Source organism: Saccopteryx bilineata, chromosome X, assembly GCF_036850765.1.
Source record: "Saccopteryx bilineata isolate mSacBil1 chromosome X, mSacBil1_pri_phased_curated, whole genome shotgun sequence".
In the NCBI taxonomy this organism is placed as follows: domain Eukaryota; kingdom Metazoa; phylum Chordata; class Mammalia; order Chiroptera; family Emballonuridae; genus Saccopteryx; species Saccopteryx bilineata.
The window spans coordinates 144,123,800-144,142,002 of record NC_089502.1 but is presented as its reverse complement, the minus strand read 5'-3'; the positions used below and the strand labels follow the sequence as shown (position 1 = coordinate 144,142,002).

The 18,203-nt window shown below is 61.7% G+C and overlaps 1 protein-coding gene across 1 annotated transcript in view; it reads right to left on the bottom strand.

Annotated features, from left to right (window-relative positions):
- Positions 1-901: 901 nt before the first annotated feature.
- The window catches only part of PUDP (pseudouridine 5'-phosphatase), a 36,961-nt gene continuing 19,659 nt past the window's right edge, over positions 902-18,203 (bottom strand). The window contains exons 2-4 of the mRNA XM_066250199.1: positions 16,515-16,733; positions 12,195-12,424; positions 902-2,300 (exon numbers count right to left, since the gene is read on the bottom strand). Of these exons, the coding sequence (XP_066106296.1) occupies positions 2,124-2,300; positions 12,195-12,424; positions 16,515-16,733 (626 nt within the window). The 3' untranslated portion in view covers positions 902-2,123. The remainder of the gene's footprint in view (positions 2,301-12,194; positions 12,425-16,514; positions 16,734-18,203) is intronic.

Here is an 18,203-nt window from a genome sequence, read left to right as displayed (position 1 = left end):
CTCACGCCTACGAACAATGGCCGACAGAACACACCTCCAACGGGCAGAGAAACCACGGCAACGGGTCGTTAAACACGCCTGGTAGGGAGCCAGGCGGGTCCCCACGTCACCGTTCCCCGCTGTGGGGTCCCAGGGTGGCTCAGGGGGCTCCCAGCAGGAGCACGGCACCAGCGTGGCCAGAGGAGGGTCAGACAGAATGTGCTTCAAGGAAGCATCGAGACGTCTCCTTGGGAAAAAACGCAGGGACTTTAGCTGAAGACCTGGTTTAGAACGACGGACACACGGCCACCACCGCCGAGGTGACACTGACCCTAGAGCAGGCGTCCCCAAACTACGGCCCGCGGGCCGCATGCAGCCCCCTGAGGCCATTTATCCGGCCCCCGCCGCACTTTGGGAAGGGGCACCTCTTTCATTGGTGGTCAGTGAGAGGAGCATAGTTCCCATTGAAATACTGGTCAGTTTGTTGATTTAAATTTACTTGTTCTTTAAATATTGTATTTATTTCAGTTTTGTTTTTTTACTTTAAAGTAAGATATGTGCAGTGTGCATAGGGATTTGTTCATAGTTTTTTTTATAATCCGGCCCTCCAACGGTCTGAGGGACAGTGAACTGGCCCCCTGTGTAAAAAGTTTGGGGACCCCTGCATAGAGGAACCTGAGCCGGATTCCGAGAGGCGTCCCACTGCCTTGCCCTCCTCCAAGTATTTCTGAAGGACATGGGGCCATGGCGCTGGGGGCCCCAATTCAAGGCGCCAGAGCTCACTTCAAATATATACGTGACAGTTGTCTCCAGTGTGAGTTTAAAACAGAAGAAAGGGCCCACCTGTCACACCTGTGTTTGACGTCTGTGAGGGGAGGAGGTCTGAAAAGCAACGAGGTGAAATAACAGTCCCACACGAGTATAAGACGAGCAGGTGCCAAACATTTATTCAAAACAGTGAACAAGGGGACTGGCGAGACGTCACAGGGGGTCCCTGGAAAGAGACATCAGAGGCCACACCCGGGGACACGCAACCAAGAACGCTGAACAGGGTTTGGTAAACTGAGGCAACAGGGCCAACCGCAGAGGCCACCGTGGACGAGCAGCCGTCCCTCCGACCAGCACAGACATCACGGCTTCCGCCACTCCAAGAGCACACAGATCGTCACCGTGACAGAGCAGGGAAAGGCGCAGACGCGGGAACTCCCCCGTGATCGCACTGTTCCCAGTTCTGCGCCTTTCCCGTCACGAAAGGCTGAGCAAGTCCAAACACGGGGTTCACGGGCAACGTGCAAGGTCCCATAAATGACCCCCAGCACGGGCGGTGGCTCCCGCCTGCTCCTGTCCAGGACACATCCTGAAATCTAGCTGCATTTACAGGCGAGAATGTATCAGAAAACTCCCTGTTCACGGGGAGGGGGGCTCTCTGGAGGCGGAGCGTGTCCTGCGAGGGGCGTGAGCCCACGCCCAAGACACAGGCCAGGCGGCGTCCCCGGGAAGGGGAGATGGCGGGGTACCGGGAGAGCCCGTCTTGGAGCAGAGGGCTGGGCTGTTTGGGAGACACACACAGAGAACCCAGGTTTGCTGACAAGAACGGTTACCCCAGGGCTCGTCCGAAACCGTCTTCCCGCTCAGATGGCAGGCAAAGCAGGGGGACGGCCACCTCGCTGACACCCGAGGCCACTGCCTGAGACCAGCCCTGACAAGTGACACACTTCGGACATATGTGAACAGGAGTCCATCCGTGTAACACCGAAGCCTTTACATGTATGTATACGCATTTCACAGCAGCTGTCAAGAGAAACAAACACAAGCATACTTTTGTTCTGCGTTTTGGCAAAGTGTGCATTTCACACTCCTAGGAATGTATACTTGTACACACACACGTGCACACATGTGCTTGCGCACAAGCGTACACATGTGTGCACGTGTGTGTGCGCGCACTGTATGTGACTGTCACGTGACGACGCAGACCCAGCCCACGCACGCGGCGTGGGTGACGGTGTGCGGCCCTGTGGAGAAGGTCCGTGGTCCTGAGGCCGGGACGAGTGTTCGTGGTCGCCGTGGGAGCTGCGTCTCCTGGCCGTGCCCTGGCGGCGGGCCCCACAGGGGAGCGGGCCTCGCCTGGGCAGCACGGCGGGCGCTCACGGATAGGCCGGCAGTCCGAACAGGTGGGGCTGGAAGTCCCGCAGGGAGGGCAGCACCAGGGTGGCTCCGGTGGTCAGCGCGCGCTCCAGGTGCCCGTCGGGAACCATCACCACCTGCATGCCCGCGGCCAGGGCGGCCGCCACCCCGTTGGGTGCGTCCTCGAAGACCAGGCACTGCGGGCGAGGAAGAGAGAGACGCGTGAGACGGCCGGCACAGCACAGGGCCAGTGAGCTCGCTGCCCTCCCGCGGCGGCCTGGACGGGCAGGAAGGAGGCGGCTTCGGCTGGGACAGCAGCTCCCTCAACAAGCGGCCAGGCCGAGCCCGAGAGGGGACTGGGCCACGCTCTGCAGGAAGCTCAGGCCGAGCCCGAGAGGGGACTGGGCCACGCTCTGCAGGAAGCTCAGGCCGAGCCCGAGAGGGGACTGGGCCACGCTCTGCAGGAAGCTCAGGCCGAGCCCGAGAGGGGACTGGGCCACGCTCTGCAGGAAGCTCAGGCCGAGCCCGAGAGGGGACTGGGCCACGCTCTGCAGGAAGCTCAGGCCGAGCCCGAGAGGGGACTGGGCCACGCTCTGCAGGAAGCTCAGGCCGAGCCCGAGAGGGGACTGGGCCACGCTCTGCAGGAAGCTCAGGCCGAGCCCGAGAGGGGACTGGGCCACGCGCTCTGCAGGAAGCTCAGGCTGACGCTGCTGCAGCCGAGCCCCTGACCGGCCAGGAGTGCTGGAGAACAGCCCGTCCCGCGTGAGCCGCCCGCCGTGTGCGACAGGAGCCGAGTGGGGAGCACGCAGCTAGTGCACACGCGTCTCTGCGGGACGATGACCGCCCCTCACACGCATGCTCACTGTCGGGGGCCCAGCGCGCGCTGTCACATGGACACGCTCCAGCAGGACTCACGTCAGTGCCAAGTCACCCGGACAGACCCAGTCCACCCAATGGGAGGGTTAGGGTCACCTCCACGTCACCCCCACCCCGGGAATTCATGCCCCGAGTCTCCCCGACTCTCTGCACCCCAGGCAGTGGGCACAAAGGCAGCCTGATTCATTCTGTTCAACTGAGATGCTGTGGGGCCAGACCTCCAAGAGCAGGGCCCTTCTGTCACAGCCGTGGGGCGCTGTCCTCTGAACTGACACAGAACTGCCAGGGCTGCGGAGCACAGACCATACCCTGCCCCTCACGTCCTCTGCCCACCGCCACCCCCTCGCCTTCCACCATAACCACGTCCTGTCCGGGCATCACAGGCGCGGTAGCCGCTCTGCATGGCAAACACGGGGCAAGGGCCCAATACTGCCAGCTGCTCGTGTCATCAGACATCAGCGCTCTGCACCTTCTCAGGGCTGACGTCAGCGGGGAAACACACACACAGACACTGAGGTCAGCGGGGAACAGACACACAGACGATGAGGTCAGTGGGGAACAGACACACAGACACTGAGGTCAGCAGGGAGCACAGACACTGAGGTCAGCGGGGAACACACACACACACACACACACACAGACACTGAGGTCAGCAGGGAACACAGACACACACACACACACACAGACACTGAGGTCAGCAGGGAACACAGACACACACACACACACACAGACACTGAGGTCAGCAGGGAACACAGACACACACACAGACACACAGACACTGAGGTCAGCGGGGAACAGACACACAGACACTGAGGTCAGCGGGGAACACAGACACACACACAGACACACAGACACTGAGGTCAGCGGGGAACAGACACACACACAGACACACAGACACTGAGGTCAGCGGGGGACAGACACACACACACACACACACAGACACTGAGGTCAGCGGGGAACACACACCCAGACAGAGGTCAGCGGGGAACAGACACACACAGACACTGAGGTCAGCAGGGAACAGACACACACAGACACTGAGGTCAGTGGGGAACAGACACACACAGACACTGAGGTCAGCAGGGAACAGACACACACAGTCGCTGTCTCATTCACACACACAGTCCTGCTCTCCACCAGGTGCCCGCCTGGCCCCGGAACGACAGTAGTGACACACACCGAGCACTGCAGTCAGGGCAAGCCTGGATGGGGACACAGAGCGCAGGGAAGGCGGGCGGAGCAGGCGGCAGCAGGAGCAGAGCATGGCGGTCACTGCGAGTGGGAGGAGGGGGCGTCGCAGCTCAGTCAGGAAAGGGCCTGCTCGACAGGTGTCGTGGGCACCCGCGCAGCCGGAGCGCAGAATGACTCAGGGACACGCGGCAGAAGGCCAGCTGCTATCGTTTTCTGCAGGGAAGCTACTTGCCAGGGTGACTTCACGAAAAGGTCAAGAGCACCTGAAGGTCAGCCTCGGGGCAGAGAGCAGAATCCCGTGTGTCCAGCCCGCCAGTGTCTCCGTGCCCCTTGTCCTTCCTCTCCCACCCCCGTGTCACCCAGCAGCTGTCCAAAGGCGTCCAGGACGTCAGCAGGACACATGTACTTGTCAACGGCACAGAGCTCCCTGCAGAGCTGTGAGGCCCCAGGAGAAGCCGCTGCTGGCCAAGCCCAGAGCCCAGGGCGCAGGAGGGGGACTGAGGGGCGGGCAGAAGGGGGACCAAGGGACGGGCAGGAGGGGGACTGAGGCGCGGGCACAGGAGGGGGACTGAGGGACAGGCAGGAGACAGGCGTGCGGGGCGGGGTTCTCAGGCAGTGGGACACACGGCCCCCGCACCAGCCTTCACCGTGTCTCAGACATCGGACACTGCAGCCCCTGGCCCTGCTGTCTGTTCCCCGCTGACCTGTGTCTGGGAGTGTGTGTGTCTGTTCCCCGCTGACCTCAGTGTCTGAGAGTGTGTGTGTATGTGTGTGTCTGTTCCCCGCTGACCCGGCACAGAGTGGACAGCGGCGTCCAGGCTGGCCGAGGGGAGCCCCCGTGAGGGTCCTCGTGGCCGCCACACCTCAGCTGCACGCGGGACCGGTTCTGAGGGACGGCCCGCCCCGGCCGGTCCAGATTTCCCCTCCCCGAGCAGGACCCTCACACAGCAGACCTCTGGTGACATGCTGCAGCAGCTACAAACATCGCCAACGTTGTCCCTGTCCTTGCCATCCTGTGTCTCGAATCCGCAGACCTGCTGTCCTTGTAAGGACCCTGACAACCAGCCGTCCTGTGCGTGTTCACAGCAGGGCTCACCTGTGCACCCAGAGCAGAGGACAGACCTTTGAACGCCACCGGAAAGGACTTCCCTGTCAGTCAGAGGGCTGACCCGGCAGAAAGAGGGCAGCCAGAACAGAGAGAGGAAGTGTTTCCCTCGCTCACACAGAGGACAGGAGGGACCCCACCCCGGTGAGCCTGCCTCCTCTGCAAACACCTCCTGTTCCCTCAGGGAGCACCCGGCCCCCCATGCCCGCCCCGGCTCCCTGCTGCAGAGTGGCCTGGCCACCTGAGTGAGCGCTGCCTGGGCTCGCTCTCTGCACCACACGTCCCCCTCTCCGGCCACAGCTGGCCGGTGACAGGCTGCAGCAGAGCGCATGCCTGCGTCTCTCCCCTGACCTATCAGCCCTCGGCCAAGGCATTCCCATGCACGCCCACTAACGCAGGTGCAGGGACCCTGGGCACATGCCCGTGACTGCAAGGAGGTTGTGGTCAAGAACAGCCTCCCCACGGCTGTGGTGACCCCGCCTACTGGCCTGCGTCTAGACAGGGCGGGGGGACCAGCTCGTCTCCAGGGGTCACGGCAACCGGGGCACCTGACCAGCACACTCAGCGTGGGGAATGGACACGCAGCCTGCACAGGACTCAGCCACAGAGGGGCACGGGGTGTCCAGCCGCAGCACAGGGGCTGGCCCGGCCCTCGTCCACAATGGGGGTGGGACCTGAAGCAGGATTAGGTCTGAGCTGACCCCAAGGCCGTCGTCCAAGCAGGCTGGTGCGAGATCAGAGGCAGAGCCCGGGCCCCCCAGAGCCAGTGTTCTCTGCCCTCTGCCGGGTGGAGGGATGGGCCCGAGCTCCATGACCAGGGACAGACGGGCTTAGTTCACGTGTAGCTGGGGGGAGGGGGGTTTACACAGAACGGCACCCCCAGCTCCCGGGGAGGTGAGCCCCTCAGGCCTGTCCGCAGAGGTGCTGCTGAGCCTCCTTCTCTGAGGTGGTGTGGGCTGGGCAGGCCCCAGGGGACACCTCATCTCTCTGTCCCGCCCCCTGCACACTGACCAGACCCAGGGGACACTCATCTCTCTGTCCTGCACACTGACCAGACCCAGGGGACACCTCATCTCTCTGTCCTGCACACTGACCAGACCCAGGGGACACCTCATCTCTCTGTCCTGCACACTGACCAGACCCAGGGGACACCTCATCTCTTTGTCCCCCCCTGCGCACTGACCAGACCCAGGAGACACCTCATCTCTCTGTCCCGCCCCCTGTACACTGACCAGACCCAGGAGACACCTCATCTCTCTGTCCCGCCCCCTGCACACTGACCAGACCCAGGGGACACCTCATCTCTCTGTCCCGCCCCCTGTACACTGACCAGACCCAGGAGACACCTCATCTCTCTGTCCCGCCCCCTGCACACTGACCAGACCCAGAGGACACCTCATCTCTCTGTCCCGCCCCCTGTACACTGACCAGACCCAGGAGACACCTCATCTCTCTGTCCCGCCCCCTGCACACTGACCAGACCCAGGAGACACCTCATATCTCTGTCCCGCCCCCTGCGCACTGACCAGACCCAGGGGACGCCTCATCTCTCTGTCCCGCCCCCTGCACACTGACCAGACCCAGGGGACACCTCATCTCTCTGTCCCGCCCCCTGTACACTGACCAGACCCAGGAGACACCTCATCTCTCTGTCCCGCCCCCTGCACACTGACCAGACCCAGGGGACACCTCATCTCTCTGTCCCGCCCCCTGTACACTGACCAGACCCAAGAGACACCTCATCTCTCTGTCCCACCCCCTGCACACTGACCAGACCCAGGGGACACCTCATCTCTCTGTCCCGCCCCCTGTACACTGACCAGACCCAGGAGACACCTCATCTCTCTGTCCTGCACACTGACCAGACCCAGGAGACACCTCATCTCTCTGTCCCGCCCCCTGCACACTGACCAGACCCAGGAGACACCTCATCTCTCTGTCCTGCACACTGACCAGACCCAGGAGACACCTCATCTCTCTGTCCCGCCCCCTGCGCACTGACCAGACCCAGGGGACACCTCATCTCTCTGTCCCGCCCCCTGCACACTGACCAGACCCAGAGGACACCTCATCTCTCTGTCCCGCCCCCTGTACACTGACCAGACCCAGGAGACACCTCATCTCTCTGTCCTGCACACTGACCAGACCCAGGAGACACCTCATCTCTCTGTCCCGCCCCCTGCACACTGACCAGACCCAGGAGACACCTCATCTCTCTGTCCTGCACACTGACCAGACCCAGGAGACACCTCATCTCTCTGTCCCGCCCCCTGCGCACTGACCAGACCCAGGAGACACCTCATCTCTCTGTCCCGCCCCCTGCACACTGACCAGACCCAGGAGACACCTCATCTCTCTGTCCTGCACACTGACCAGACCCAGGAGACACCTCATCTCTCTGTCCCGCCCCCTGCACACTGACCAGACCCAGCCCTGGATGGACCAGGTCCCTGCATTTTATACTAATTTCTCACAATGTCACAAAACTAAGAAGTTCCATGAAATAGAGCCTGTCCTCAGTGGGGCGGGGAATGGATGTAAGTGGACGTGATTAGGGAAACAGCTAAAAAGAAAAGGTGCTAGAAAGAAGAAACAATCACGTTAAGAAAGGTGATGCCAAACCCTCATCACCCACCCCACCTCCATCCCTCCTTCCACCCACTCAACCATCCCTCCCATCCATCCCTCTATCCATCCATCCATCCATCATCATCCATCCATCTATCCACCCACCATCCATCCAACCATCCATCATTCACCCATCCATCATCCATCCATCCACCCACCCACCATCCATCCATCCACCCACCCACCCACCATCCATCCATCCACCCATCATCATCCATCCATCCATCCAACATCCACCCACCATCCATCCATCCATCATCATCCACCCATTCACCATCCATCCATCCATCCATCCATCATCATCCATCCATCCATCCATCATCCACCCATCCATCATCCATCCATCCACCCACCCACCATCCATCCATCCACCCACCCACCATCCATCCATCCACCCATCATCATCCATCCATCCATCCAACATCCACCCACCATCCATCCATCCATCATCATCCACCCATTCACCATCCATTCATCCACCCATCCATCCATCATCTATCCACCAATCATCCATCCATCATCCATGCATCCATCACCCATTCATCCATCCATCCATCCATCCATCCATCTGTATTGTCTGTCTGTCTATTCAACCATTCATCCATCCACCCACTCACCCATCTCTATTATCTATCTATCCACCTTTCTTCACCCCCGCCCCCACGCAGCTACCCAGCTCCCTGCAGGTAAAATGAGATTCTACCTGTGCTGTGGTCCCACACATACTAGTGTTTCCCTTTCAGTTCAGCTCCTCTTTCTGTCTTACTGAATAATACTAGTGTGAAAACCAAACTGTACACCCAGCACTGACAAAAACATATTCTTAACCAAACCCTCTAGAGTTACAGGCTCGATTCATGAATAAACTACACCACCACATTGACTCCTCTTCCTCCTGAGGAAAGCCTGGAAGAGACGTAGGAATGGGTGGTGAGCTTCCAGAGGAACTGTCACTGCCTTCATGAAGAATGGATGGGGAGGCACCTGGTATCGTCAGAGCGCAGGCTCGTCAACTCCGGCCGGAAAAGGGAGAGCAGCGAGCTCTAACACCTTTCTCCAACAGTCTCTCAACAACGCTGATTCTGCACCACCAACTTGTCAGTAACCACGGAAAACCCCCGCAAAGCTGTCAAAGGCCTCAAGTAACTTCAGGATTCGTAAAACACGTCTTACTAAGTTGGTTAACGGTCACCAGAACCCGGTTCTGTCCCCCACTTCCTGTGTGCAGTCAAGTCAACGTTCAGAGTCGCATGGCTTTCCTCGGCCTTCCTCAGGACACAGGTGACAGGCAGGTGAGACCGGAGGCTCCCACTCTTTCCACGTGCCAGGGGTCAGGCTGTGTGGTCGGCCTCTGGGAGCTTACCCCCCCACGGGACTGAAGCGCCCACTGAATACGGGCTACGGGCTGAACCGAGTTCTCCCGAACCCCAGTTAAATCCCGCCCCGTGACTGTGTCCGGAGACAGGGTCCTCAGGAAGATGTGAGGGGCTGGGGTGGCCCTGGTCGGACAGGATGAGTGTACGACAGGAACAGGGAGACAGCTGGCTCCCCTCCGTCCAGCTCAGCGGAAGGTCAGCTAAGGACAGAGGGCCAGGAGGAAAGCTCCCGCAGAACTGGCCCCTGCCGGGCCCGAGTGCTGGACTTCCCGGCCCCAGGCATGAGGGAGGACAGACGTCCGCCCCGTCAGACACACGGTCTGTGCATCGTGGGAGAGCGGCCGGGCAGACCCTCACACCACGCAGAACCCAGGCACAAGGACCGCGTCCGGGTATCTGAGATCCAGGCTGCGTGTGGCTGGGGAGGAGCACGTCTCCCTGGAGAGCGGCCGGGCAGACCCTCACACCACGCAGAACCCAGGCACAAGGACCGCGTCCGGGTATCTGAGATCCAGGCTGCGTGCGGCTGGGGAGGAGCACGTCTCCCTGGAGGGCGGTCCCGCCCACGCACGGCCCCTGAGCAGCAGGAGCACAGCCCCGTGTGTGCGCAGGCGGACACTGTGGAGGAGGGCCGGGACCTCACAGGACAGAGAGCGCCCGCCGAGCGGGGTGCGGCCCTGCACGCTGCGTCCCGGGGTCCCCAGGACAGGCTGGCAATCACGCCATGACGACACACACCGGGGAAGCCCCGTAATCACAGGGCCTGCCGGGCTGAGACTGTTCATTACCACCGGGGCCCCGGGTGAGCGCCCTTCCCCAGGCGAACCTGTCATAGACGCCACCAGGGACCTGTCCAGTCCTCGGCCAGCACACTGTCATTTGTGGCCCAATGACCTATTTAACCCATGGCCAGAGGTCTCGGAAGGCCACGCCCCCCGGGGCGTCCTCCTGTTCCAGCAGACACACGGGGCGCTGGCCCACGGCATCAACGCTAGTGTCACAGGCTCCTGCCGTCACCACGACTGGGAGGGAAGGTGTGTGGGACTCAGGGAGGCGGTCATGTTTCTCTTTGTCCCCCAACGCTCATTAAATATTCAGTTCCACAGTGTCCAGGAGGGTGCCATTGCGGACGAGGATTCCAGGGTGCTCTCTGCTGCACCTGTCCAGAAACTCTGCAGCGACAGCAGGTTCTGTGCACTGAACGAGGAGCGGAGGCTGAGGAAACACAATAGCACTCACGTCCCCAGAGGTGGCTGTGCACAGCCCTGTGGTTTCAACTTGGCTGAAGAGATTTCACAGGAAACCAAGAAACACACCCCAAACCAGTGCCCTCAGGAGGGCATTCGGGGAATGCTTTTATAAGACCCACCTACGGTGACATAGTTCTTGTAAATGTGAATAACATTTATCTGGGTTTTTTTTGAAGTGTTCTGACTTACTTTAGATAATGAGTTTTGTTTAAAGCATTTACAACAAATAAAAGCAGAGAAGACAACTTTTCTCACCTATATGCACAGCTTTGGCCTTTCCCTTCCGTTTCTAATGCTTCATGCAGAGAAGGACCTCTGGGGGCCCCGCCTTCCCTGGGTCCAGACAGCAGGCTCCCAGTGGACACTGGTCAGGCACCACCAATCAGCACCCTGTCCGTGGTCACCTTCCCTAAGACACGGAGGGGGCACACAGCCTCTGTCTTGGGGCGCAAGGACACCTGCCTTTCCCTGGCAGTGATGGGACCGAGCGGGAGCTGCCGCGGGAGAGTCCAGGAGACAGCATGGGCTAGAGCACAGCAAAGCCGCGCGGGGTCTCTTGCTGCGTGAAATCTACACGCGCAGGGACCCAGGCTCAGCCTGCACCCAGGAGGCACAGCAGAGCAGAGCTGCAGCTCACAGCCAGGCCAGCCAGAGGCTGAGCTCCCTCCCAGAGCTCTTCCAAGTGCCCCGAGGTACGGAGACCCTGCCTAGTCTGCCTTGAGACACAGACACCCCAGCCCGCCTGCTCCAAGGCTAGAGACCTGGCCCCGCCTGCCCTGAGGCCAGAAACAACGCCCCCACCTGCCCTGAGGCCAGAGAGACTGCCCCCACCTGCCCTGAGGCCAGACACCACGCCCAGGTCCCTCCCTAGGCACAGAGACCACGCCCCCATCTGTATAGTCAGAGGCCACGCCCTCATCTGTATGAGGTCCAGAGGCCGCGCCCCCGTCAGAATGGAGTCACGAAGGCCACGCCCTCATCTGTATGGAGTCACAGGGGCCGCCCCGTCAGAATGGAGTCACGGAGACCACGCCCCCTTCTGTATAGTCACAGAGGCCACGCCCTCATCTGTATGGAGTCACAGAGGCCACCTCCCCCCCCCATGGAGTCACAGACCACACCCCAAGGCACTGAAACCACACCCCATCTGCCCCCAGGCAGAGGCCACGCCCCTTCATCCCGCAGACCACGCCCCCATCTGCCCAGGGACCAGCAGCCATTGCCCCCTCCACCCCCCGCGGTCGCCTGGCCATGCAGACTCAGACAGAGGCTGGCAACCCTGGCGACAAAAGCAAAGGAGACTGAGCAGAAGCCTGGAGGAGACAGCCACAGAAAATGTCCCACTGCAGGTCCCCTGCCCTCACTTCTGAGGTCACCAGGGGGCTGAGTGCCCTTATTGTCCCCTGTGCTAGGCCACAGGCTATCAAATTCAGCTGTCCACGTGTCCCGGCATCCCAGCAGACCTCGGGGGCACCGTCCTGGTGCCCCGGGCAGCTCTGCTCCCCCACGGATGGGATGGCGTCACTGTGCAGCTCACACAGGGGGCCGCACCTCCCTGCCCCGTCTCCCGGCGCCCGGCAGCACCCTGCCGCACGGAGAAGACGGAGGACGCCACCCCACAGCCGCGCTCACCCACGCCCACGGCCACCCTCCCCCCACGGGCACCTTGTCCACGGGCGCTGCCGGGGAAAACCTCTTCGCACAGGTCAGGAAGATGCTGGGGTCCGGCTTGCCCTGTTTCACGTCGGGGTCGTCCCCCAGCACCACGTGGTCAAACAAGCGGAAGAAGTCCTTGTGCCTGCTGGTCTTCAGGTCGAAGGCCGCGGACCCGGAGCTGGTGGCCACGGCCATGGGCACGCGGTGCTCGTGCAGATGAAGGACCAGCTTCTCCACCCCTGGGAGGGAGCACAGAGGGACTGCGGTGAGGGGGAGGAGGGACCCTCCGCGGGCCGGGACACCCCGACAGGTCGCCACCCCTTCTCAGGGGGGGGGTCTGATCCGACACACCCTGTCTCGGACAGGGGGTTGGCCCCCAAACGTGCCCACACAAAACCAAACTCAAAAGAACAATCCGAGCCTCCCCTTTCCCCAAGTGACCAAGAGTGACCTTCCTGGAAAGAGCCCGCAGGCCGAAATGTGTCCCCAGCCGTGGGGGTGCAGGTGAGCCCCCCGAGGGGCCTCGGGGCCCAGGCTTGCTCTTTGCAGCAAGGACCGAGCTCCTGGTGCGTGCCGGGAAGGCGTGTGTGCTGTGACAGCCCCAGCCTGGCCTCACACGGCAGGGCACGGACACGAGGAGGCGGCCTGCACGGGGCAGGGCACCTGCAGCCCCCGTCAGGGGCCGGAGAGCAGAGAAACCTTCTCCACGGAGGCACACGCCAACCACACGACACGTGGGTTACCGCTGTGACTCACGGACCCAACTCTAAGGGGACCAGGAACCACACAGGTGTCAGAAGTCACAGGAGCCTTCCAGGGTCCGTCGAAGCTCGCTATGACAACGATATGTCTAAGTCCACACAAACAGCCCGGTTTATCTAACGTCGTACTGAGACCTTGCCATCGTGACTGTTCTAGTCACTACAGCAGGCAATGCCCGGTTCTCTCCATCGCCACAGAACGCCACGTGATTAAACCCATGGATGACGGACAAGTCCCATTTCACCGTGAGGTCACAGAGTACATGGGTACAGACCACGGTGGGCACAAGCATTTCCCGCCTGGACGGGCACGGGGAAGGCTTCCCGATCACCAGCTATCAGGCTGCGGCTGTGTGTGGTCTGAGCCCCACCGCCCGCCCAGGGGCTGACAGGCCAGGACAAGGACCGGCTACATCACAATGGGGCTGTTTCCCTGGTGACTGGCTGTGGAGGGACACGCCCCTGGATCATAATCAGGGGCCGGTTCCCCTGGAAATGGGCTCACTCCTGCAAGTTAACTTGCTGCACACCCGCGCAGGCCACAGCCCTCCCCTTCACAGCACAGGCAGGTGAGCGCTGTTGAGCCACTAACCCCTCCCAGTGGACAGCTCGCTTTCCGAAGGAGGCCAGGTGGCCCCAGCCAGAAACACCCCACCGGGAGGAAGGCACCTTCAGAAGGGAAAGAGCTTCCGTGGTGACACCACACACACAGCTGGGTCCTGGCAGCAAAGCAGAGCGAACACAGTGAACACCTGACCTGAGGAAGGACAGGCGACTTCGCCGGTCACTCTGGGCCCTGCGCTGTCCTCTGGGAGTCTCGCAGGTCTTGTCCACCTCCCAGGGACGTGGGTGCCCTGCAGAATGACGTCCTGTTTCCAGAGGCCGAATCTGGAAATCCTGAAAACTGCTTCCTTGCAGCGGGAAGGCTAGTCAGCGTTTCAAGAACACACACACAATTCTTACGCTGAAAAGCAGCACGCACAGAACAAAAAGACCAAAACAGCTCCTTTGGGCCTCTCACCGGGAAGAGGTCAAAAGGTCAAGAGGTTGGCCTGACCTGTGGTGGCGCAGTGGATAAAGCGTCGACCTGGAAATGCTGAGGTCGCCGGTTCGAAACCCTGGGCTTGCCTGGTCAAGGCACATATGGGAGTTGATGCTTCCAGCTCCTCCCCCCTTCTCTCTCTGTCTCTCCTCTCTCTCTCTGTCTCTCCCTCTCCTCTCTAAAATGAATACATAAAAAAAAAAAAGAATAGAGGTCAAGAGGTCAAGAGGTGGGCGAGAAGCCCGACCGGTGGGAACACCATGGATGGAGCATCAACCCAGGATGCTGAGGGCCCCCGTGTGAAACCCCAAGGTCCTCAGCTGGAGTGTGGGCTTGTCAGCGGTCGCTGGCCTGAGCGTGGGATCACTGCCATGACCGCAAGGTCACTGGCTTGGCTTGAGACCCTGGTCAGGGCACATATGAGAAAGCAATGAGTGAACAATGAAAGCGACACAACTATGAGTTGATGCTTCTCCTCTCTTCCCCCTTCCTGTCTGTTCCTGTCTCTCTCTCTCTAGAAAGGAGAAGAACAGCGGAGGTCAGGAAGAAGAGTCCATCAGGGAAGTTGCACAGGACTAAGCTCTGTGGAGCGCTAACCGCCGGGTCACAGTGAGGGTGGAGGTTCTGGGTCTCATTGCCTTATCCGATTATCTGAGACGGGCGCCTCTCTTCACTGACGCCCAATGAGGGCGCTGCGTCGATCGGAACACCAGACAAACTTCAAGCTATGGACTCACTGGCCTTCTACCCAACCTCGCAGACCAGCTGGGTGAGACGCACAGCTCTCGGCACCGTGAGGGGACACACCTCAGCATGTGCCTTAGGGACGGGACAGACCTCTGCAGGAAAAACCCCGCGGAAGGCCTCGGGGAAGAGGAAGAGGAGAGGCTGCGTGCACAGTGAATATATACACATGGTGGTGGTTTGTACGTTAAGGCAGGGGACTGCAGGTGACACCTGCACCGTATGGACAAGTCTTCAGAGTGACCGAGACACAGAAGAGAACACCTGAGGTACTGAAAGCAGGATGTGCCAGGCGAGTCATCCACGTGCGCAGAGGCGGGAAAGGGTGAGGGCAGACCAGGGAGAGGGCGCCCGCGGCAGCGCATGGCCCAGGAGAGGTGGGCACACTGCTGTCAACACACACCTGACCGCGGTCACGTCGGGAATGAAGGGGAAGTCCGGGAAGACCTGTCCCTCATCCAGAGCTTGGGTCAGTCACGTCACCAGAAACATCCGGGACCACCCAGCTCCACGGGAGAACTCCCCCGCACACTCCAAGAGGAGTTCACACCAGTCCCCCCCCCCCGAGTCCTTCCAAACCACCGAAGAGGAGGGTGCACCCCGTACTCCTCCCACGAGGCCAGGGCCACCTGACAGCAAAGGCGGAGTCAGAGGCAACCAGAAAAGACAACTGCAGATCAATACCTCTGATAAGTATTGATAAAAAAGTGCTCAGCGCAACACTAGCAACATGACGTGCACGGCCCAGGAAGGGCTGCTGCTCCTGAGAGGGACTTGCTCCTGGGAAGCCGGGTGGTCCCCCCACGGGAACGGGGGTGACTGCTCCTGGGAAGCCGGGTGGCCCCCCACGGAGATGGGGGTGACTGCTCCTGGGAAGCCGGGTGGCCCCCCACGGAGGCTGGGGTGACTGCTCCTGGGAAGCCGGGTGGTCCCCCACGGAGACGGAGGTGACTGCTCCTGGGAAGCCGGGTGGTCCCCCACGGAGACGGGGGTGACTGCTCCTGGGAAGCCGGGTGGTCCCCCACGGAGACAGGGGTGACTGCTCCTGGGAAGCCGGGTGGTCCCCCACGGAGACAGGGGTGACTGCTCCTGGGAAGCCGGGTGGCCCCCCACGGAGGCTGGGGTGACTGCTCCTGGGAAGCCGGGTGGCCCCCCACGGAGACTGGGGTGACTGCTCCTGGGAAGCCGGGTGGCCCCCCACAGAGGCTGGGGTGACTGCTCCTGGGAAGCCGGGTGGCCCCCCACGGAGACGGGGGTGACTGCTCCTGGGAAGCCGGGTGGCCCCCCACGGAGACTGGGGTGACTCTGGACTGACACAGGGCATAGGCAGCTGTGTGACGATCCCCGAGCAGACGCAGCGGAAGCATTCCCCAACACCCAGCGTCCTCTGGGGTAGCAACCCTCCACCAGGAGCAGAGAAAACGGCCCCGCACAATACAGGCCACAGACGAAGACCCAGCGCCCGTGTCCCGCTCGGCAGAAAGGGGCGGAAGGCTGCCTTCGTCTACGCTCAGAAGCAAGATGACAACGCCCTGTGCTGTCACTCTGAGGCCAGGGGACGTCCCAGCCAGGGCAATCAGGCAAGAAAAGCGAACCTGTGAATACACGAGACATCCCGCCGGGAGAGAAAGGGGCTCTCTCAGGGAGCCCTGCAGACGGCCGGCCCGCGCTGCGTCCAGCCCACTCTGCGGAGGGCCGTGGGTCCGAGGCAGCGGTTCCCAGCAGCCGGGGCGCACCGTGCGTCCGGGGGACCCTGAGGACCGACCAACCGCAGGGACGCACCTGGCAGGAGCGTGGCAGTGGGGAAGACCTCCTTCAGCCGGGCCTGGCTCTCCGCCAGCAGCTCCTCCTGGGTCATGGGCAGCTCCAGCACGTCCAGGATGATCCGGGCCGCCTCCGGGGCCGTCTTGCCCATCACCAGGGACTTCACGTGCCAGCTGTAGCCCTTCTCGTAGCGGTCGCATATCGCCTGGAACACGTCGGAGTAGAGCTGCTCCGTGTCTGCAGAAACAGGGGAGGCAGAGGTGGGGAGACGTGAGGGTGCGGGCCGTGTGCGGTGTCCAGCAGGTCGGACCTCCCTCCCTCCCTCTCTCTCTCTCTCTCTCACACACACACACACACACACACACACACGCAGGGCAGCTCACACGCAGGGCAGAAAGCTGTCAGGGAAGCAGCGGGCGCCTCTGCAGGTCATTCACCCTGAACAACACGGGGCACCTGTCCCGCCTGCTGGAGACCCTGTGCGGCTGTGATCGGGAAACTTCACAGGAAAGAAATGAGGTCTGTCTGACGGTGACAGCGTCTTTCACACGAACACGGACACAGGGAGTGTGGACACGCGCTGTGGACGGTGAGCGCCAGCCGACGGGACACGTGGTTGTTGCCTGGCACCCCCCGCGTGCAAGGATCTATTGTGGGTCCCTGTGCTGCGTGGGTCACTTCCAGGGCCCCAGGAAGGGCTCCTAGGAGGGGCAGCTCGGGGTGGGAGCTGCTACGAAGAGACTTCCCCAGAGGCTCAAGGGGGAAAATGTACCTCCGTTCTCCAAGCACAGTGCTGACACCAGATAGAGGAGGCTGTGCCCCCACCAGGCGGCTCGGTGGCACCAGCTGGGGACCCTGAAAGGCACTCGGTTCTCACACTGCCGACTCAGAGAGAGCGTCACATCCCACAGGTGAAGGGCACGTCCCACAACATGACTCCCCACGCCACTGCAGAGGCCGCAGGCATTCCAGGGTGTCCCGTGCAGACCGGCTACACAGCAGAGGCCCGACGCCCCCTCCTCGGCTACGACCAACTTGCCAGAGCGGCTCCCTGAACTAGAAAACTGACTCAATCCATTTATCTTAGAACGAGCGCCCCCACGGACAGGGCACACGGGAGGACACGGAGCGCCCCACAGACAGGGCACACGGGCGGGCAGGGAACATCCACACGGACAGGGCACACGGGCGGGCAGGGAGCGCCCCCACGGACAGGGCACACGGGCGGGCAGGGAACATCCACACGGACAGGGCACACGGGAGGGCACGGAGCCTCTGCCCTGTCCCCATGGAGCCCGTGTGCTCCCTGCCGGGAAGAACCCCGCCCCATGGGGATTTCTGTGGACACCGCATCGCAGGGGCAAGATCAGTCCTCAACTCCCGCGCCAGCCCGTCTGGATGGCCCGGGTGCGGCTGGGAATCCCGAGCTGCAGATCACGCCGTGGGCTTTCTGCTCACCGGCCCCCCAGGCCCCCCACCCCGAGTCACCACAGGAACATGAGGGCATCCTCTTCCACAGCGAACCCCCGGGACTCAGGAGCTGCGCCAGGAAACAGGGTCAAAGAGGAAACAGCGGAAGGGAAGGGAAGGGAAGACGCTCCCGTCTCAGCCCCCAGGAAAGCGCAGGGGGCGGAGACCGGCAGTCAGCGCAGACGCATCACACCGCGGTGCGCGCTCGGCCTCGGAACCTGGCCCGGCGGGGCACAT